Raw genomic sequence first — 21788 nt, forward strand, 5'->3', positions numbered from 1 at the left:
ACAGCGTCATGAAATTCAAGAGAATGGGATGAGTAATACTTTAAGAGATAGTTAGGTTGAATATGTACTGATTATTTCTGGTTATAATATATCTTGAATGTAAGTTTGATCTTTGTACTCTTTGTTTCGCTCTTGAGGTTTGGACGTTAGTAGTTTGTCAAGCAATTCAATTCTGTTAAGAAGTGGTTGTGACAGTAGTAATGTAAGCTAGATGTGTAATTGCAATAGTAATGGCCTCGCCTGAGTGGGTAAGTTAATTGCAGTGTTAAAGTACTCTTATTGGTAGTTTCTAGTTCACTGGACGATGTTTTATTGAATTTACGATTTTTGCAAATTTATGTTTTGTATTGATTTTGATATTTCTCATGAAAGGTAGAACTACATACATTTTAGTAAACAACAAAAACAATATGGAATATGTCTCGATTAAATTGACAGTACAATTGCCAAGATCGTAACATTTCAGCATCTTGTAACAACCATTTTAAACTTTGTTAGAATGATCCCTCAGCGATATATCTTTAATCTCTGTAAAGCTGTCTTCATAAGCTCGTCATTGCACTGCGGACCAAACAACAAATTAACCATCGCTATTAATATTTACCATATCCCTTTGCAATAACCATACAAAACGAACAAAGGGACAAAGCAAAGAGAAGCAACAAATATATATATATAAGTAACGGAGTATCCTCACTATGAATAACAGAGATGATGTTCTGACTCAAGTCGTTGCTGGAAGTGCAACGGCAGTATTCAAGACTACTCTAACTCAACCGTTTGAATATATAAAGACAGTATCCCAACTGAGGAAGACCATACCAGGGATAAAGCAAACGGTGGCTATTCAACCTGTAAAAACATATTTTGTTGGTTGTTCTATCCTTAATATTGGTGCCATACTGAAGACTGGCGCAAGGTTTGGTACATTTGAACGAGTTTGTCAACTGATGAAGGGACCAGATGCCACACCAGAGACTCAATTAGCTGGTTGGCAAATGGCCGTGGCTGGAATCATCACTGGCTCAGTTGAGAGTCTATGGATTATACCTTTTGAAAATATAAAGACTAGGATGATAGAAAATTCAATGATATTAAATGATCGTAATGATAAAATTGAATCAATTAAAAGAAAACAAAACAATTTGACTATGGAAAAGACAATTACCAATGAGACAGTTACAAAAGGGAAAACTTTTCACAAAAAAATATCCCAGGTTACCTCTGCAGAAGCTATGAATCCAAGGTACCAGGCATACTTACAATATGAGAAGAATCCTTCCGTAGGAATGTTTAATACAATAGTTGAGACCTATAGAACAAGAGGTCTAGGTGGATTTGTTCAAGGTGGTATGCCAACAATATTGAGACAAATTGGTAATTCTATGGTTAGATTTACAGTCTATACATCTCTGAAAAAACAATTAGTGAATCCTGGAGAACCACTTAATGAAACAATTGCATTTATCCTTGGTGCAACCACTTCAATCGCTGTAGTGTCCTTAACACAACCATTTGATGTCATAAAGACTAAAATGCAAAGCAAAGATGCTTGGAAGCAATATAAGAATTCTTTAAATTGTTGTTATCAAATTTTTATCAATGAAGGATGGATCTCTCTTTGGAAAGGTTCTGTACCTAGATTATTTAAAGTAGGTGTATCAGGAGGTATATCGTTTGGAATTTATCAATATGTGGAAAACCTTATCATGCAAATGAGAATAGATGGGTATTTAAAATAAAACACGCGTACTCTCTCACGATGAATTAATTCTTTTTTAGACCTGTATAAAAACTGTCCATATATATGTATATATCAATGTTTATATATTCCCAATATAATCCCCAAGTTAAATAATATTATCTTAATGAGTCAACCATACCAAACCATTCCATTTCCAACTCATTCATCTCTTCAATAGTCAAATAAGGTGAGCACAAACGATATATTTCACTCTCTGATGCATTCAATGAAACTACGTCATATTTCTGTAACATATCAATTATTTTGGTTCGTTTAGGAACAATTAGACCGTTACCGTTATCAAGATTGGTAGTGAATTGTTTCAGAAGTTGTGATGATGCCTCCTGAAGGGCCTTCCAAGATTTGTTTTTAAGCTTGATATTGCTCAAGATCAAAAAATTGTCAAATAAATCATGTAATTGTCTTATACCAATGGGCTTGATATCAGCTTGAATTGTAGGTTCTTCAAATACATCGTTATTCTCAAAATGAGGACTATCTGGGATATTAAATTCCCTCTGAGGTGATTCTTCATACTTTGAGATAGGATTTGAAATGTAGTTTTTATGGGTATCTGATTCTGGACTCTCAGGTATATGGGGTAAGCTGGGTTCCATATCTATATCAAATGTCTCTAGTTTATCCTTATCATTGAAAGGAATAGGGTCCAGTTCAGGTTCAGGCTCCAATCGAGGGTGAGACTCAGTAACAAATGGGTTCTTCACAGTATCCTTTCGTAAATCAATGTTATTTGTGGTGCTTGGTGCCATAATACCACCTATACGAACTGGTTCAAGTTTTCGTATCTTGGCACCTGATCTTTGTTTCGGTATTCTAGATAAGATCTGTTGAGATAAAGTCATTGGACTGTTATCTTGTTCAATCTCAACCTCTATACTTTTGGTATTATTTCCATTAGATGGAGATTCAATAACATTATGTCCAACGTAATCAGTGTCTAACCTGGATTGAGGTACTGGCTCGTCTGAAGGTGTTTCTTGTGTCAACTCATTCAATTCACGGATTTCTTGCCCCAATAATGAATCATCAGCATTATTAAACGTATTTACTCTAATATTAAACGAGGAATCCTGAATTTCTGTATTAAATAATTCGGGGTTGTTATCATTACCATGATTATTATTAAATGAGGCTGATGAATCCTGACCTACAGTATGCGATAACAATTGCGAAGTTAAATTCTTCCCTCCTCCTCTCGAGGCTAACGCACTACTCAGGTCTCGTAAATATGATTGTATCTCCACTATATCATTATTTAATGGAGCCACACTTGCCTGTACTTCAGATTGTCGCTTTAAACCTGGGGTCAATGACAGTATTAAATTATCTCTTATTCGTTGCTCCTCAAGGGCTCTCTCTTTAAATGGTGTAAGAATGACAGATTCCGAAGGTTCCAGTGACCCGTCGGACCTATTTGGTGAAGTAATTTCCATAATTCACACTACACTGCTTAACTGTATACTTTAAATACCCTTTTTATTGTTATACTTAAACCAAAAAATTTCAATTGTTTATCTTTATAATTTGCATCTTAATTAACTTTTATCGCGTAGGAATGTTTATATAAAATAATAAATATTTAATCTACAAAACAATTTCCAAAGAAAAGATAGATATGAGAAGATAAGTACAGTTATCAAACTTGTACATGTCATTGGTTGAGTGCGTATCAATGATCTAGTTTTAATGAAAAATCGACAACTGAGACACCTTGATGAATTGAACTAGTACTGTAGATATCGATGTCACTGCATAAGAAACTGTCAATATTTTCCAAAGTCAAACCACCAGAACATTCTAACATGAAATGTTTCCTACCCACCCATTTCTGTTTCAAAGATTTTGCGCATAGTTTCAAATCATCATGTTCAAAGTTATCCAACATAATAATATCTGCACCTGCAGTGATGGCCTCATCTGCCTCAGTTTCCGATTGACACTCTACTTCAATCTTAACGGCAAACCCACAGACCCTTCTTGCATCAATGACAGCGTTTGTAATAGAACCGCGAGACCAAATATGGTTATCCTTTAACATCACCATCGAGGACAAATCGTAACGATGGGAATCACAACCACCTATCAGCATAGAATATTTTTCTAATCTACGTAAACCAGGTGTAGTCTTTCTTGTACCAGCAATGATCCCAGTGTAACCACTTTTACGAGCCAATCCAATAATCTTACTAGATGCAGATGCAATACCGGAGGCTCTACTCAAAATATTTAGAGAGGTTCTTTCGGCTAGGAGAATATCTTTTGCCTTACCTGAGACAGTAGCAACTGAAACCTTACAGTTATTTGATTTCGAAACATCAATATATGTACCTTCTTGGAAATGCCACTCAACGGCCAAATTGCATTGTCGAAAGACTTCTGTAGCAAATGGAACACCACTTAGCACACCATTCGATTTCATCAACAGCGTAGAAGTCTTTTGGTCGGTCCCTACCACATATCCTCCAAAATCGAAAGATGGGACATCTTCAGAAAGCCAATTGGTGACATCGTTCTTCCACCCTCCATTAACAGGTAACAAGCATTCATATGAGGTCATTATTCAACACAGAATTTATAAATAGTACCAGAAAGAAATGAATCGGCTAGAAGAAAAATCCCAAATGTTTGTAATCCTTCAATTACCAAATCAAATACAGATATGTATATGTCTTTATTTATATACTTCATCGATTAATTAATTAATCAAATCGTTATTACTATTTTGACTCCAGAAATACATAAAATAAGGTGACTGTCGCTCGGACGGAAAAATGTTATTGGACAATCGATCCATCGTAAGAGACCATACAAAAATAATAAAGAGGACTAATTAATACTATTTTCATAAGGAATGGAAACGTACCAAACGAGACGCCGAGGTAGATGATCTAACAACATGAGTTTGGCACTGCACTTGTTGTTTAATGTCATCTAAATCAGTTGTTGAGTGACAGTGGCCTTGTCTTGCTCCGATAAAGTGCTATAGATGGTACCAAAATTATTGGCGTCTGTTGTTGCAAATTGTCTCAGGGAATCAATCAGTAATTCGGTGATGTTTTGTTGGATATTACCTAAACCAGTGATCTCCTTCGTGTCATCTTCACCATACTCTGCTGGATCTTCTTCCTCATCTTCAATATACTCTTTCAATTTATCGTAATTCAAGGCATCGTCAACGTCTTCCCATCCGTCATCGTCATCATCGTCATCATTAGTGTCAGCAGCAACCTCTTCGTGAGTGTGTGTATGGTTGCTAGCTGAACCAGTAATGCCTATCGTAGAGTCAATACTTTCTTGATTGGTCGGTTGTCTTGTCTGGAAACCTAATTCTGTGACGAACAATTTGACAATTTTGGCGTATGCTGACACTTGCATATATCTATCTGGCATCCTCTTCGCCATGGATCTAGTTATAATCAAATCACCATGGTAAGGGATCAAATCACCATTTACTTGCATATCAGATAGACGTGGGTCTGATGACATGTACAATTTACTCAATGCAACAATATTTTCTTTAATCTTCTTCTCACCTCTTATAACCTCAAAGGATTCAAACCATTTTGTTAATACTTTTGAAACCAGAGCGAGGTCCTGAGTTTCTTCTTGTAATTGAAACAGAAAATCTAATGTCTGTTTCACATCTGAACATGTCAATAAACATAGTAATGAAATTAAGTTTTGTTGCGTAGATATATTCTTAGAGTTAATCAACCTGCTAACGGCGGCTTGAAGAATCACAGGAACTAAATCATGTATTTCAGTAGAAAATTTTGTTAAAATCGTGACGATCAAAGTACCGACATTCATAGCCGCACTATCACTCACGTCTAATGATAATAGTCTCTCCAGGACTCCAACAACGGTTTCTAAACGAGGTGTTACCACTGAAGGGTCACTATTGTATATCATATAACTGAATGCATCCGTTGCCAATTGCAATGTTTCTTCCTCAGTAGAAGTACGTAACACATCTACCAATGGATCAAATAAATAATCCACGATTGGGAATGGTAATAGAAAATTATCAGGCTTTTTCTTCATAAATACTGTAATAAATTCAAGGATCAAAGATAATAATGGTGAATATTTATAACTGGTTGCCTGACTTCCCTTGATTATATTAACAAATGATGACATACATATTTGAATATATGATTCATATGTTGTTGTGTCTATCCCATCCAATAATTTCTCCAGACAATCTTGAGACTCAACAACAATTTGTATGTTACCTGGGTCTTTACTAGAAATATTCATTACCATTGAAAATTGTTGCTGTAAAATACTCGATGGAGTCGCTTCATTATTAATCGAAATTACCTGGTTAATGGTCTCGATCAGCAATCCAAATGTATCGTCTTCTGCATCTTCCATTACTTTGTTGACAATTTGTAATACACTGTCCTGCATGGCAACACATCGTTTATCCCCTAGAACTGATGGTAATTCAACGAAGTAGGTAAACGACATAAATGAAATCAAACCACTTGATTTTAATAATACGTTATCTATTGTTGAGACCAACTCGATAATCTTAAAAAGATAAGTTTGTACTAAATTCTTGACATTTGGTAAAATGTCCATAAATTTTTCTAAAAGTTTAGGAATCAGAAGAATAATTCTACTCTTAAGTAACTCATCATCTGTTATTTGGTTGAAAACCGTATTGATCATGTTAATTATATCATCCGTCTGAGAAATATCTATTTCATCATCATTCAAAAACAAATTTTGTAAAATATATAATGATGATTCGAGTAATCTTGAATCCCGTGTATCATTATAATTCGCCACAAGAGACCCAATTCTTCCTATCAGAAGTGTAAAATGAATAAGCAATTGTTCTTCAGATAAAGAGCCCAAATATTCATTCATTTGATCTCTAATAGAAAATGATGCTTCTAGGCCCGTTTCTTTCGAGACAAAATCGTTAAAGTCTGAAGTCCATTTGTCTACAATGTGGGAATCCAAAGTGCACAACACCAATGATATTTCAATTAGTTTTGATTGTTCTTCCTGGGTAATTGGAAGAGTCAACAAACTTGTTAAAAATTCAATCATGAATATACCGCATTCATTTATAACGTCCAAAGTATCTGAATTATCTGAAACAGTTGCTGTTTGTAAAAAATTGGAGTACTGATTCTTCAAATTTTCCAAATCAACAAATACCTGTGACCTAAACGAAATTTGGTATTCCTTTGGAAATAATTTTTTAGGGAATTCGTTTTTAATTAGAACAAGATTCTCATATATTTTTCCTACAAGAGTAATTTGTTTAGTGTTCGACAAATCGGTTGTCTGAGTTAATAACACACCCATTGTTTGTAGTGCTCGTGGTATACATTCCTGAATAAACAATTTTCTTTTTTCTGAGGAATGTGATTCAATGGCTGACATTTGTAAAAGTGTTGAATGAAACAGATTCATTGCTGCAATTCTAGCGTCCAAAGTTGCGTTATCATTGACCAACAATTGAAAGATAACCGACAACGTCTCATAACCAATTCCACCTTCAAAGAACATATCCTCGGAGATAACATCGTCATATATTTCATTGAGTAATGCCATTGCATTTAAGGAATGAAGATTAGAGATAGCATCATAAACAATTTGTAACAATTCAGGCCATTGATCTGGGAAGTCTATGGCTGAGATTTGTACCACGCAGTAGGAGGCACTGTTTCTAATCTTTGTATCAATTTGATCATCCAAACATAAATGAACCAATGCTTGTCTACAGGATTTTTTCGTTGTTTGATCCACAACAGATGTATTTCTATAAGATTCAAAGCCAGGACCCCAATATAGAGTAATCAATTTCCTTAAGGATAATAATGAAAATTGTCTTGCAGACAATTGATGTTCTGTATCCAATGCTACAGTAACCAATGCATTAAATAAACCAGATGAATCAGCGTCACAGGCTTCCAGTAGTCTTGCTTCAGCAGTTTCTCTTTGAATATTGTCGGCAGATTGGGCACCAAGAATCAGCTCATCTATATTAAAATTCATCGCGTAAAAGACACCAGAGGGCTTAATTTCTAACTGACAATATGTAATAATTAAACTAGAGTGTGTAATCGACTCTTAATCAGATACACAGGGCTAGAAACACCAAATTCATTGCTTCCAGTTCATTTTTTATTCGATGTTTGTTGTTATTTCATTGAAAAATTAATCTAAATTTCAGTCTGTCAATCGCGAAAACAGTGCAGCGTTGTCTGAGTGGACGACACTTATATGAAAAAAATAAATATTAACGAACGATATCAAAAGAATTTGGAATTGAGATAATTGGAATAGAAAAGGGGCAGGTTTTTTTGCAAAGGATTACAATAATTAAAAGGCCAAGTGAAACTCGATTCAATTATTTAGTAGTCCTGTTGCTAGAGGTTGAGTATCATTGCTTTTAAGTAAAAAGTGACCTTTTTATTTTCCAAATATTGTAGATAAACAAATTAAAGTATAAACTCAAGAATGGAGGCAGACGGCGCATCTCAAGGAGAACAACTGCTAGACGCAGCAAGAAGGAACAACGTAGATCTATTGGAGACGGTGTTTAAGGAATTAGAAGAAGATCCTGCTAAGATTGCAGATGTCGTTAATCATAGTAAAGATCCTTTTGGTAACACAGCTTTACATCTAAGTTGTAGATACGGTTCTTGGGAAGTCCTCGACAAAATCTTGGATCAAGAAGGTGGAATTGAAATTGATCCTCATAATATAATTGATGGTGACACTCCTTTGCATGCAGCTGTGAAATATGCACAGGATGAACCAGAACATGGTCTTTTCATCGTTCAGAATCTGATAGAGGTTGGTGCTGATCCAAGAGCAAGAAACAATCATAACGAAAGGCCAATTGATTTAATACATAGTGATGAATTAGATGATTTGGTAGACCTTTTGCAAGGTGCTGAGTTAGTGACCGACAATGCTGGAGAAATGACGAAAGAAGAAGAAGAAGAAGAAGAAAACATCGTTGATGACGATGACGATGACGAGACAGATGACAAAGATATCGATGCTCCAAAGGAGAATTGAGATAAGTATATACTTGCATGATGCATATAAGAAACGAAAAACCAAATATTATATAGAAGTAATGACTTTATAGAGGAACCTTCCACGCTCTTGTGACTGAAAATGTAATAAAATATCCCACTAAATAGAATTGTTTTTTGCCCTTTTTGAAATGTAAAAATCGAATAATTGTTATCAATAAATGCAGATGCTAGTTCAGAAAGTGGGGAAACATGAATATTACAGTTAAATAATGTTGACAAGGTGTTGCTGGAGAATTGTTCTATTTTTATAATATAATGGAAGAAAGTTCACTACAGTATAAATATTCTCAATATGAAATAACAATGTTGTATAGTCAGATAATAAAGAAAAAATTGAATGATAATTATAGAGCCTATTTCAAAACTATCTTTAGAAAAAAATTGAAATTAAACCCTTTCCATAAAATTGGGAATTATAGAAATTGTCAATAGCCCCGTTTTCATCTATGATTGATTATTGTCAAAGGCTTAGTATTCGTTATTCCATTATCGTAGTTATTATATTGTCTTAGAAATAACCTGTCTTAGACAATAATATTTTAGTATTCGTTTATGCAACTCTTCAGTTGGTTCTCAAGGTATTTTGAAAATTTCTTACCCATGGACTTCGCATATGTTTATCTATTAATTTACAAAAACTCGTCATTCGTTTGAGCTGTTAGTGATAGGCATGATGAATTATCAAAACATCGGGATGGTTTCACCTTCCTCCATTTAGCAGTAATCTTAACCATGAGTTATATCAAACAATGACCCGGGATGGAATCATATATATAATTACGGTTAGATACCCTAAATAGTTCACTTGTCAGTAAGCTAACTTGCGATAAAACCATGTTTGCCAAAATCAGGCAAACACTTTAAGATATTTTTGAAGTCAAAGACTTGATAAAAATCACTATAGAAGAGATCAAACATACAGAGTTGGTTTTTACAATCCAAAAAACAGAAGAACTATTGTCGTAATAATGATATATCAGACTGTAGAATAAGTTTTCTCAGGAAACTAAAAATATCTTTTATGGTATTTGGTTTTAATTCTGTTAAGTCATTATTTAAAAAAAAAAAACGGTAGAAACTACTGAGATACTAAACAATATTCAAACAAAGGAGAAATTCGAAACATTAATGGTACAAGTAAAACAACCAATCTAAAAAAACTCTGAAAAGCATTATCTCCTTCCCAATTCCTTAAATAAAATATATAATGTACTGTACGATATAACAGATTGCATTTTTTTTATACTTTAACATAATAAAAATATTTTAATACATTGTTCCGGATCAAGGTTCATGCTATTAAAGTTAAATAAAATGACCTATACAATTGTAAAGGAGAAGAAACACACTATCCATGAGATTGTTTCTTTATCATTAACTCTTTCATCAAAATGTGACACTCGGAGGCCATTCTAGCAAGAATGGCACGTGAACCGCAACGATTTTGAATATCTAAAAATTAAATTTTAACTAAAGCAATGACGTTATACTTCACGTTCCAAAGGTTTTGACCCAGCGGAAACATCATAAATCGTACATAACAATATATGAGCAACAATTGACATTGATTAAGCATATTACATGAATACTTAAGTGAAAGAATTCATGATTATATCGTTTGTGGATCATATTGAATGAATTAAAGTAATAACGTCATTTACAACTATAACAAATGAGTTATAACGAACGAGATCAACATAATAATGAGGGTCATATACAGAGAAGTGATACAAAATCAAGTATATCTATGACAAGAAGATCGCCGTCTATTCTCGTAACAGATTCGCGTTATTCCAAGAATAGAGTGCATGCACCATTCGCTGGACATGCTGCAACTAGTGGTTCCTGGGGTCTAACAAATACACATGTTCAACTAAAAAGACAAAACACCAATAATACTAGTAGCAATAACAGTAATACTAGTAACACCTATGGATCATTTAACGAAGTACGTAATAATCAATACGGACCAAATATTAAAGGCAGACACGAGCAAATAAAAAATGGTTTCGCTAAATCGAAACTTAGAAGGAAATCAAAGGGTCAATTTAGTGAAATTACTCTGGATAACATATTGTCACAAAGCTCAGATATCCCATCTGGTCGGCCAGAACAACGACGAACTTCTTCGTCATCGTCATCTGCTGCAATGGAAAGATTTTCTAACTATGAAAGGTTACGTGTATCTTCCAATTATAGAAAGATGATAAACCCTTTACCAACCAGAAAGTCCAAAATTTCCCAGAAATTGGTATTAATCCCAGAAGAAAATTCTCTTCGTGATAATGTGCTGTTTAATAGTATGGGTAGGAGTGTATCACGAAATACTTTAACTAATATTCAGGAAAGTGATACAAGAAATCTCACAATGGATAAACTGAAATACAAAAACAAGCAGAAACAGAATTTACCCAGGTTGACCGCATATAATATTGCTGATGGGTTTAATTTAAAAGTGATGTCAAAATTCTTAAAGAAGACTCATGAAGTATCACCTAGACTGTATGATGATTGTCTTTACGTTCCTTATGTGTTACCCCTTTTACCTGGTAAAGATGGATTTAGAATCAAATCCAATATATCCAAGAGAACTGTTGGAGGTAAGACTATTATGGATAAGCTTATTGAAACTAGTGAGATGAGAGATCATCATTATGAATATTATTCGGGGGTAGAAACTGTTGAGGATATGAATAATAATTATGAACTAGAGACTGCACAGACAGTACCAGAGAATAAGAATGACCCTGCCACAGTTATACCAGATCATTTACCTGGACCTACTACTACAAATCCTGATGCATTCAATCCCAGTGAACCGCAGTTTTTTGCTGAAGAAAGGGCTATATCGGAAGATGACGACACAGGATTACCTAATGAATCAAATAAACCTATACATAATAATGGTGATAATGGGGTATCTGATAACATTTTGCCCACTGCAGATAAATTTAAAAGAGATGTACCAAATAATATTCTTAACAGGCCTAATGAGGCTTACAGTACCATAACTTCTGACAATGATGCTGATAAATCTACTTCATTACTAATTAATCATGCAGAAAAGAAGCACTCTGAAATTTTTATATTTCATTATGGTGTGGTGGTATTTTGGAATTTTACAGAAACTCAAGAGAAAAATATACTCGGGGACATTACTTTTGCAGATAACAAAACGATCATCCACAAACCTTTGGACGAACAAGATATTGAAATAGAAGAATTTCATTTTGAGTATGATATGGAGACTGAGAGGCCCCGAATTTTCAATGACGTAGTAACTCTTCGATCTGGTGACCATATAATAAAACTTACTCTCTCATATGCAATTGCTCAATCATCAAAATTATCGAGGTTTGAATCAAGAATATCACCGATTTTAACAGCAGTCACGAAACTTCCAAAGAGGTTAGCACTTTATGGTACCCTTGGGTTGAAAAGAGAGCAATTACTGAAGAAATCTGGTAAATTATTCAAATTAAGAGTTGATGTTAATCTTTCCTCTAGTGTTCTTGATACACCGGATTTCTTTTGGTCTGTCGAACCAAGTTTACACCCTCTGTATGTTGCAATGAGAGAATATTTGGAAATTGATAAACGAGTTCAAGTTGTCAATGATCGATGCAAAGTCTTTTTAGAATTTTTTGATATTTGTGTTGATTCTGTTGCAGAAAGGAATATGGCTAGAGTTACATGGTGGTTCATAATTGTCATTTTATTGGGTGTATTATTTTCACTGAGTGAGATTCTTGTTAGGTATAATATTATTCATAATCGTCCAACATAGATATCAAATATTTGTGATTATTGAAAATACCTATCATACGTAGATATAAATATAAGTAGATCTATCCAAATAGAGTAAGGTGTGTTAGTAGTAGATGTACTTTTCATTGTCGTGCAATAATATGAATATCGTGAACTAAGAATCGATGATTTTTAATATTTACTATTGATTAGTTTTGTATACATACAATATTAGGGTTGAATATTAGGTCTGGATATTTTATCCTCTTCATTTCAAATAATAACAAATATAAAATCATCAAACACCAAGGACCTATTGGAAAACTAAATAACTCATATCTCCAACACCACCCTCGTTAGTAAACATCTACCAATTTAACTCTTTTCAAATATGCCTGTAATATCGAGACTTCCATTCTCACGAAATGAAGAAATACATAATATATTGAAACCTAAGGAGATCGCGTGTTATTCTAGGACATCAGAAAACAAAATTCTGGTAGGTTCAGATAGAAATTTAAGATATTACTACTTTCCTGACAATCAGTTAGATGATCCAATTAGTTTAGCTGCAGGTCGTGGAAGTTTTCAGGATTTTCGTTCTAAAATTGATGACGTTTGTTCCATTCATGGACTATTAAAGGCAATCCAAAATATTGAGGAGAAAAAGTGTTCAAAACTTAAGGTCAACATAATTACGTTCAGAGGGATATTTAGGAAATTGATATCTGCACTTTTTGATGGTGGTGGCCGATATCAGGAACCATTGGATTTAAGACTTGTTATCTTTGACGACCAAATATTTATCAAAGAGATTCCGAAGAAGGATGAATATAAAAATGGTACTATCGATCTGAATACATTTACAGGATACAAATTTGAAATATTAACTACTCTAGAGGAACCAGTGAATATGTCTACTAGGGATGAAATTGAATCTAGACCTTCAAAAATAGTCAACAATGGTGATGAATTTGTTTCTGTTGTGGGAACTGGTATTGGGCATTGTAGGATGGTATTAGGTGCAGAAGTTGATGGCATATTTGATTTTAAAGAGGAAGAAAACAAGATTAAAAACATATCTCATTATGTCGAACTAAAGTGCTCAAAAGATATACGTTCTGAGAGGGATGCCAATAATTTTGCTAATAAATTATTTCGAACTTGGTTACAGTGCTTCCTAGTTGGGGTACCTAGGATAATATACGGTTTCAGAGATGCTGATTATAAATTAATATCCATCGAGGAGTATTCTACTGATAACATCATCTCGATGCTTAGAAAATACAATCCACAACTAGCAGAAAACTGTTCCTGTGCAATAGGATGGTATGGCAAGATAACTGAATGGTTATTGACGATACAGACGCGATATAGTCAAAAGGAAGCACCAGAGAGCATAATACCATTTAAACTCACAGTTCAAGATCATGAATTACAATTGATTGATATTGCAACAGAAGATGATGAGTATGACCAGATAGTCAATGGTGGGAATGTTCTTTCAAACGAGTTTAAAGAGTGGAGGAGAAGACTCCATCAGCAGAACTTGTAATTAATAGATATGATTATGACTATGTATATAATGATATAAAAATGCAGGTATTTAGGGATCATGTGTGCGGTAAGACGACTGTAGTATATATTTTGCTTTACTTTGTACCAAACAATTTTCAATCTTGTCTATAGGTAGTAATTAGTCTTGAGAACACCAAATTTATTGTAATTATGGATAACAGAATTGTTGTAATAATAACTACCAAGGCCTTTATCTTAATCTCTTCTACAAAAGTATTTATAATATCAGCTATTGTCTGAATCCACAATTTTGCAGATCTTAAAGTATAGAAACTATTATCAGTGACAATTTTACCATCATTTATACATGCGAACCATTCTGAACAGATTTCTTCAAGGGCAGGTACACGTAACTCTGGAGCACATTGATTCATAGAATAATGCTTCTCGCACAATTTAACTTTATTAATCTCTATTCTAATGATCTGATCTATCTTTGTCTGAACATCATTCTTTAACATATAGAAAACGTGAACCAACAAATAACATATTAATAATGCAATGATGATATTTATCAATAACTGCACATAAGCAGCAACTATACCTGGGTGTCTAAATATTGAATCATGAACTGGCCCATATTTCGTATTTATTTGTTTGCCAACGTCATTCTGATGCTTACCCATTATTCATCAACTTCGTGGCCGATTTTGACACAAGAACAACGTAAGATAATGTTCACTTAAGCACCAATAACGCCCACCACTCTATTGTTGTGCATATATAAGTTGCAACAACTATTCTAATCTAACTTCGTTCTGACATCAATGAATGAAGACCTAAAACGTAATTTCTGAAGTTCTTATTCTTGTTAATCAAAACAAATACTCGTCGAATTGATGAGACACAACTTCGTGATTCAAACCCTCGGCTACCTTCCCAGAGCCCTAATCCTAACCCTCTCGGCCGAAATTCCACACCAAAACAGCAAAAAAAGACGAGTTCCATCTCTGATTGGCTCACCCATGAGAGGAGGGCGAACTCCGACTCAGTTTAGGGCGATCGGATTACATTTTAGTTCGTTATCTAAGGTAACAAAGGGACGGCCTTTATTTTAAAGATATAGAACATATCGTTGTCTTGACATGACTTTATTTGGTTGTGAATCACTTGGAAATATATAGACATATATCCTAATTCTGCCTGACAATAATAGCTTTGGCAATATACGCATAATCTTCATTTGTCATACATATTAAGCAAAAGTGTCTATCTTAACACGAATTAAACAGCTATTTAGCAAACCTTTACCTAAGGCCAAACTCACAAATATTCATCTACAGGAGGTTCCACGATCCCATCTTGATAAACCTATTCATTCGAAAACTCTAACTAAACCACCTTTTAAAGTTGAAATGATACCTACACAAGTAAGATTAGCCCATTCTTATAAGCCATTAATTAAGTTCGTTGGCAACAAAGAAGCTTTAGTCGATATGTTAAAGGCTCACAACTATAAGCAAACAAAACCACACCCTTGTGCTATGAATGGTATAGCTCCAGGGTCTAAGGAATGTTTATCCGTCAATGATATCCTAAGCAAACAGCTACCTTTTAAAGTAGTGACATACATAAATAAAAACTCTGCTACTCCATTTTCTGACAGTAGATATAATTTTGCACCAAGAGGTTTAAAAGTAGGTGAATTGGAGTCTATATTCGATTTACCTAAGAAGTATCAATACAAACCAATAGATGAATTAGAAATAGAGGCTATCAACAACGGTGGTGCCCTATAAACCAACAAATACACACTGATTTAATATAATATATGAATTGTTCATTATTATATTCTATACTTATTATCTACCTCTACTATATAACAAATGAAATATCTATTAATGTCTGATATTTGAATAATTAAATATACAGACAGCCGATATCTGAATACACATATTCTGAAATAATTAACATAACAGGCAATGATTTCATATTTCGAGGTACAATTGTATTTAGACGTGAACTCTTTTGATAAGATGCAATATCCTAAAGCTATGGATTTTAATCTATTCTTTTGATTTCATTGTTTATTATTTAGTTCATTTATATATCACTTTTTTACACAATATTGTATTCATCGCTACTGAGACTCATTATTAGGTCGTAAGGGTATACATCAGCAGTATCTTCACGGTTTGCAATGTATTCTATGTTAACACCGCTAATTGAAGTATCCTTAACAATGAACGATGTATCAATTGGGAATAATGCTTCTTCTGCCTCACTCTCGATGGTGAAACTAACTGAACCAGTTTGACCTGATTCCAATGGGGAACCGATTTTTAAAACAATACCAACTTCATCATTAATATCCACTACCGATGCATCGAAATCGTTGTTATCTTCGTTTATTTTAATAGAAGATGTTGGAATAGGAACGAAAAACCCTAGGTTTTCAATCTTAATATCTTGGAAATCTTGGTTAACTTCGAATTCAATAGTAACATCAAACGATGAACCTGTTGAGTTTGGTGTAACCCAGGTGGCTAACTCTAATGGTACAAGAGAAGTGTCGTCGGCCTTTCCGACTTTTCTCCATCTTAGGACACCGAGACTTTGATCGTTGTGTGGGAATGATTTTGAGCTGTCCTTTAAGGCGATAGTCTTTTCATTTAAGAATTGAGCCTTGTTAATGTTTGGATGTGTTTTGAATTGGAGCGAACGATCCTTAACGTCAACAGAATCAGACAGTTTAATTACCGAATCAGCGTAAGAAGAATCGTTGACACGAATCTCGAAGACACCTTTCAATTCAGATGATTCGATGGAACCATCACGATTGAAAGATGCATTTATTGTTTCATTCACTGAAAGCAGTATACCATTATTAGTTGGTTTTGACTCTTCTTCATTGCTGAAGAAAGAAGCTTTGCTTCCGCCTGGTTTGAAGTTTGAACTGGAACCGGCCACTTTGGAATGACCCATTGCTTCAACTTCCTTCTTCCTGTTGGTGTTATAAGATGTTCCATTACCGTATCTGGAAGGAACAGTATACAAATGCTCGGACTCTTTGGCATAAGCTTGAGAAGCCGTGGCGGAAGCATGGGTGTAGTAACTGTTGAATGCGTTTTTAACATTTGGATCATTACTACCGGAAAATTTAGCAATCTCTGGCGTCATACCATCTGGTCCAACAATACCATTCTTTCTATCTTGTTCTCTTCTTGCAATTTCTTTGGCACGACGTTTTCTTTCTTCAGTAGCCTCCATTTCTTTGTTACGCTCAATAATATCTTGAATCTTTTCCTCATGAGATTCCATAGACAAAAAGTTAGAAACTTGAGTGGCAGATAAGTTCTCCTTATAACCCATGCATATAATTTCATCGAAGGAACTCAAGATTCCGAAAGCATTTTCATAGATTTCATATTCATCATAATTGTTAACATGTGTAGTGATAGTTTGGGAAAATAGATTCAAAGTAGTCAAATCTTGAATAATATTTGATTGACGATTGGTGATCAAGATAATATAAAATTCATCAAATGGTTTGTAAACATATCTCACGTGTCTATCCTCAACAAAAGTATGATCAGAAGAAATGTTAGACACTAAGTTTTGGAAATTGGATAACAATTCTAAGACACGATCTTTGGATAGATCCTTGAATTGCCTAGATAAAAGAGGCTTACCACTAGTCGTAGTAATTGAGGCAGCTAGAACAACCATTGTTGATTTTTATTGCTATATGTCCTGAATGTCTTGCTTTGGCCTTGTGATCTGTAGTCCCTTCAGTGATAAACAAACGTTTACTTTATATCTAAATCACAGTTTGGTGGCTCTTATTAACGTGTACTTGTCCTTAAACTAGAAAAAAAATAAAACTCAACGAACAACAAACAGCACTAGTAACGAGATGAAATCAGGAAAAAAACTAACAAAAAACACAGAATTATTGTCTAAGTTTCTCAATCGGCAACTAGTTCAAAATAATGGATGATTGTTACCTGAAGAAAATAAAAATAAAAATGGAAGAAAATCGAGAAAGACGAAAAACCTTGGAATCTATGGGAAAGAATGAATCCGAGAGACCAAATTTTATTCACACAAGAGAAAATTAATTGTAGGAGTGAAGCACACTCTCCTCCTGTTCTACTCTCCTCTGCTCGGGTCAACCAAAAAACTAAAAATGAAGATAGCACAAAAAGGTTCACATTTAGATTACCCGGAAACTAGTTTCGTATAATATGACATCTTGCTCAATTATCAATTTAGAACTGAAATCTCTCACCATTCATATCTTATAACGTACGTTTAGAATCTTCGGTTGTTATTCTGAATTATTTAATCCCCCCTGAAGTAAATATTCAGTAAGACTCGTGTGAAACTTCCTAGCTATATGACATTCTGTCTGAATATATCCGGAAAACGATGTAAGTAAACCGTAGTATTTCTAATATGCACTCTTCCATTATATCAAAACTTAGCCAAACTTTACTGTCTTCGTTTTGATACCCTTCATCAAGTGGAAAAACGTTTTGATATAAACTGAGATGTGGTTAAGAAGTACTCAATTAAGCGCCCAGCTTATATTCACATTTATTCTTCGTTTTTTTATTGAATTTTTTGAAGACCCGAGAGGGTAACTCCAAGAGTCATGGAGTTTTCATATCTTTAATAACAATTTCATCACTCAGTCTTCTCCATTTATCTCGTAATACGTATAGGAATGGCTTACAGATCAATTGATCTTTAAATTCATGGCGATCAGACGTTGCTTATTTGATAAACAAAAGTTCAGAAATTTACCCAGATTGATTATCGCATTGATTTTTTTTTTTAAAAACTTACAAACTGGACAGTTCAGAAACGTTTTCAATAAAATTAGGTGAATATTCACTATATTTAAAATACAACAAAGAAAATAACTGTACAAGATCGTTTATTATTCAAAAGTAAATAAATAAGATGGATGGTTTAGGTTCGAATAATATATCTGTAGTGGATATGGAGTCCCACCTTAGCGAGAGTGAGAATATATCTAGAAACCTTTGTGGGTTGGTAGATATGGGGTCTAATGGTATAAGGTTCAGTATTTCTTCAATATCTGCGCATCATGCTAGAATAACTCCCTGTGTCTTTAAAGATCGTATAGGTATATCTTTATATGAATTACAATTTCCACATGCTGATTCCTTGGAACAAATTCCTATCCCAATAGATATTATTATGGAGATATGTAGTGCGATTAAAAGATTTAAATTGATTTGTGAAGATTTTGGAGTTCCCGATAAGAATGTTAAGATTATTGCTACAGAGGCCACTAGAATTGCACTAAATAAAGATGAATTACTTCAGGAGATTGAAAAGGAGACAGATTGGGAAGTTAAAGTTTTATCACAAGAGGAAGAAGGTACAATGACAACTTTGGGTTTATTAGCATCATCTGCAGATAATGAAACAAACGGTATATATTTTGATTTATTGAGTGGTTCATGTCAGATTTCTTGGATTAGAACTTTACCTAATGGTGAATTCATCAAATCTGAGAAAGTGTCATTCTTACCTTATGGGTCAGGAACTATTACAAGACTTGTTAGAGCGATCGATGATGATGATGCATCCAAATTGAAATTATTTGATGATTTGAAAGCAGACTTTATGCGTGCCATTCAGGACATTCAGATACCACAGGATATGATAGAAGAAGCAGAAGAAAACGACGGGTTCACATTAATTACTAGAGGTGGTGGTTTAAGAGGCATTGGCCATTTATTAATAAACCAAGACAGAGACTATCCAATACAGACAATTATTAATGGATTTTGTACGAGTTCCAAGAATTTTCAATCGATTTCAGATTATTTATTTTTGAAGGGGAAAATTCCAAATTTTGATAATAGTTGTCATAAAATTAAAAAGTTTTTCAAAATTTCGGAAAAGAGATCCATTCAATTACCTGCAGTCGGTCTATTGACAAGTGCACTTTTAGAGAGTCTCCCAAAGGTGAAATCAATATATTTCAGTGAAGGTGGTATTAGAGAAGGGTTTCTTTACACTCAATTACCTGCATCTATACATAATCAAGATCCAATCATAATTGCGTCAAAACCGTATGCTCCATTGTTATCAAACAAATATTTGAAATTACTATTATCGGCAGTTCCACGTAATCCACATACTGCGGAATATCCAATCCCAGAAATTGTATGGAAAAGAGTGGCACCAACGTTATGCAACCTGGCATTTATTCATGCATCTTATCCAAAGGAATTACAACCAACAGCTGCCTTACATGTGGCAATTACGGGTATTATATCCGGTTGTAATGGTATTTCTCATGAAATGAGAGCATTAATAGGTATAGCATTATGCTATAGATGGGGAGGAAATATTCCAGAGACAGAAGAACATTTCTTAGAGTCAATGGAAAATGTAATATTAAATCAATACGATGAGAATTCAAAAAAAAATTTAAGAATGGCCAAAAGGATAATATGGTGGACTAAATATATTGGTACTTTTATGTATGTCATTTGTGGTGTTCACCCAGGTGGGAACATTAGGGACAACTTATTCAAATTCAATGTTATTCCTATAGTAATCCCAAAAAAAGTACGTCAATCCAACAATATCGACGAAGAGTTGGACAAGGATCAATCTGTGGCTACTGCAAGGAAGGAAAAAAACGACTACGAGGCAGTTGTTAGCATTAGCAGGGATGATCTGAAGACTAGTGCATCAGTCAGGGCAAGAATAATCACATTACAGAAAAGAATAAAAAAACTTTCAAGGGGGAATATTGAACGCGTAAAGGTCACTGTCCAAATGTTCGAGTAAATAATACACTATATAGGTTAAAATATAACTATTTTGCATACAAATCATAACTTTGACGTGATTGTTAGAAGGTTCATGAAGTACTAATAGACCACAAGGGTTAATTAGTTTGTTTGTTTTAAACTGAATTCTCAGAACTCGCTCCGTGCGAAAGTTCAAGAGGACCCCAAAAAAAAATAAGTAGGCGAAAGACGAGACTTGCTAAAATGGCTCTAAGAAATTATAAGTAAAAATTTGCCACCAAAGGGGAGATTCGACCCAGCTATTTAAAAAGGTATAACAGCGTAAATATACAAATCATAATTAGAGAAACCCGTCATCTAAACATAAGTAATCTAAGAATGGTATCTCTAGAAAATTTGGTAAGAAGCTTAAATGCTGCTTTTGAATCTAAGGATTATGATAGTTGTGAGAGGATTATTCCATCTGTAAAATTAGAATTGATTAAAAACAAAATATTTATTCCTGATTTTAATAACAACAACGAACAATATATCAATGATTTAAACATTACCAGAAAAATCCTTGAGATTGGAGCTCTTACAGATATCTTTCTTTCAAAAAATGAGGCCTTTGAAAATGACTTCACTTTATTAAGAAGTTTCTATTTCTGTAAGAATGAGAAGCTATCGAATTCTGAAAACAAATCAAAGATCATATGTTTATATCTGTTGGTGTTACGTTCTGATGGTGATGTTACAAAATTCCATTCTGAATTAGAATATCTTGACAGGCATATTCCAAACTTAGAAGACGATGAACTACTTTCATATCCAATCAAAGTTGACAGATGGTTGATGGAAGGGTTATATCAAAGAGCCTGGGAACTACTTAATGCAGGGTTA

The 21788-nt window shown here is 34.0% G+C and overlaps 11 protein-coding genes across 11 annotated transcripts; 6 read left to right on the forward strand and 5 right to left on the reverse strand.

Annotated features, from left to right (window-relative positions):
• Positions 1-698: 698 nt before the first annotated feature.
• On the forward strand, positions 699-1742 carry MRX20 (Mrx20p; the record flags this gene model as incomplete). Its single annotated transcript, XM_041552135.1, has 1 exon — positions 699-1742. The coding sequence occupies one exon, from the start codon at positions 699-701 to the stop codon at positions 1740-1742; it is 1044 nt and encodes a 347-aa protein (XP_041408069.1).
• Positions 1743-1860: 118 nt separating this feature from the next.
• Positions 1861-3198, reverse strand: CNN1 (centromere-binding protein CNN1; the record flags this gene model as incomplete). The annotated part of the gene is made up of 1 exon (XM_041552136.1): positions 1861-3198. The coding sequence occupies one exon, from the start codon at positions 3196-3198 to the stop codon at positions 1861-1863; it is 1338 nt and encodes a 445-aa protein (XP_041408070.1).
• Positions 3199-3434: 236 nt separating this feature from the next.
• Positions 3435-4322, reverse strand: BNA6 (nicotinate-nucleotide diphosphorylase (carboxylating); the record flags this gene model as incomplete). The annotated part of the gene is made up of 1 exon (XM_041552137.1): positions 3435-4322. The coding sequence occupies one exon, from the start codon at positions 4320-4322 to the stop codon at positions 3435-3437; it is 888 nt and encodes a 295-aa protein (XP_041408071.1).
• A 374-nt stretch (positions 4323-4696) lies between these two features.
• KAP114 (Kap114p) lies at positions 4697-7783 on the reverse strand (the record flags this gene model as incomplete). Its single annotated transcript, XM_041552138.1, has 1 exon — positions 4697-7783. The coding sequence occupies one exon, from the start codon at positions 7781-7783 to the stop codon at positions 4697-4699; it is 3087 nt and encodes a 1028-aa protein (XP_041408072.1).
• Positions 7784-8248: 465 nt separating this feature from the next.
• ANK1 (ankyrin repeat-containing protein ANK1) lies at positions 8249-8815 on the forward strand (the record flags this gene model as incomplete). The annotated part of the gene is made up of 1 exon (XM_041552139.1): positions 8249-8815. The coding sequence occupies one exon, from the start codon at positions 8249-8251 to the stop codon at positions 8813-8815; it is 567 nt and encodes a 188-aa protein (XP_041408073.1).
• A 1695-nt stretch (positions 8816-10510) lies between these two features.
• RMD8 (Rmd8p) lies at positions 10511-12625 on the forward strand (the record flags this gene model as incomplete). The annotated part of the gene is made up of 1 exon (XM_041552140.1): positions 10511-12625. The coding sequence occupies one exon, from the start codon at positions 10511-10513 to the stop codon at positions 12623-12625; it is 2115 nt and encodes a 704-aa protein (XP_041408074.1).
• Positions 12626-12976: 351 nt separating this feature from the next.
• On the forward strand, positions 12977-14140 carry KABA2_08S06226 (DXO/RAI1 family decapping nuclease; the record flags this gene model as incomplete). Its single annotated transcript, XM_041552141.1, has 1 exon — positions 12977-14140. The coding sequence occupies one exon, from the start codon at positions 12977-12979 to the stop codon at positions 14138-14140; it is 1164 nt and encodes a 387-aa protein (XP_041408075.1).
• A 118-nt stretch (positions 14141-14258) lies between these two features.
• Positions 14259-14789, reverse strand: BRR6 (Brr6p; the record flags this gene model as incomplete). The annotated part of the gene is made up of 1 exon (XM_041552142.1): positions 14259-14789. The coding sequence occupies one exon, from the start codon at positions 14787-14789 to the stop codon at positions 14259-14261; it is 531 nt and encodes a 176-aa protein (XP_041408076.1).
• A 729-nt stretch (positions 14790-15518) lies between these two features.
• KGD4 (alpha-ketoglutarate dehydrogenase subunit KGD4) lies at positions 15519-15902 on the forward strand (the record flags this gene model as incomplete). Its single annotated transcript, XM_041552143.1, has 1 exon — positions 15519-15902. The coding sequence occupies one exon, from the start codon at positions 15519-15521 to the stop codon at positions 15900-15902; it is 384 nt and encodes a 127-aa protein (XP_041408077.1).
• A 319-nt stretch (positions 15903-16221) lies between these two features.
• Positions 16222-17832, reverse strand: RET2 (coatomer subunit delta; the record flags this gene model as incomplete). Its single annotated transcript, XM_041552144.1, has 1 exon — positions 16222-17832. One exon carries the CDS (start codon positions 17830-17832, stop codon positions 16222-16224), a length of 1611 nt encoding a protein of 536 aa, XP_041408078.1.
• A 1239-nt stretch (positions 17833-19071) lies between these two features.
• On the forward strand, positions 19072-20943 carry KABA2_08S06314 (uncharacterized protein; the record flags this gene model as incomplete). Its single annotated transcript, XM_041552145.1, has 1 exon — positions 19072-20943. The coding sequence occupies one exon, from the start codon at positions 19072-19074 to the stop codon at positions 20941-20943; it is 1872 nt and encodes a 623-aa protein (XP_041408079.1).
• Positions 20944-21788: the final 845 nt, after the last annotated feature.

Source organism: Maudiozyma barnettii (genome assembly GCF_903064755.1).
Source record: "Maudiozyma barnettii strain CLIB 1767 genome assembly, contig: KABA2_08, whole genome shotgun sequence".
NCBI classification, from domain to species: domain Eukaryota; kingdom Fungi; phylum Ascomycota; class Saccharomycetes; order Saccharomycetales; family Saccharomycetaceae; genus Maudiozyma; species Maudiozyma barnettii.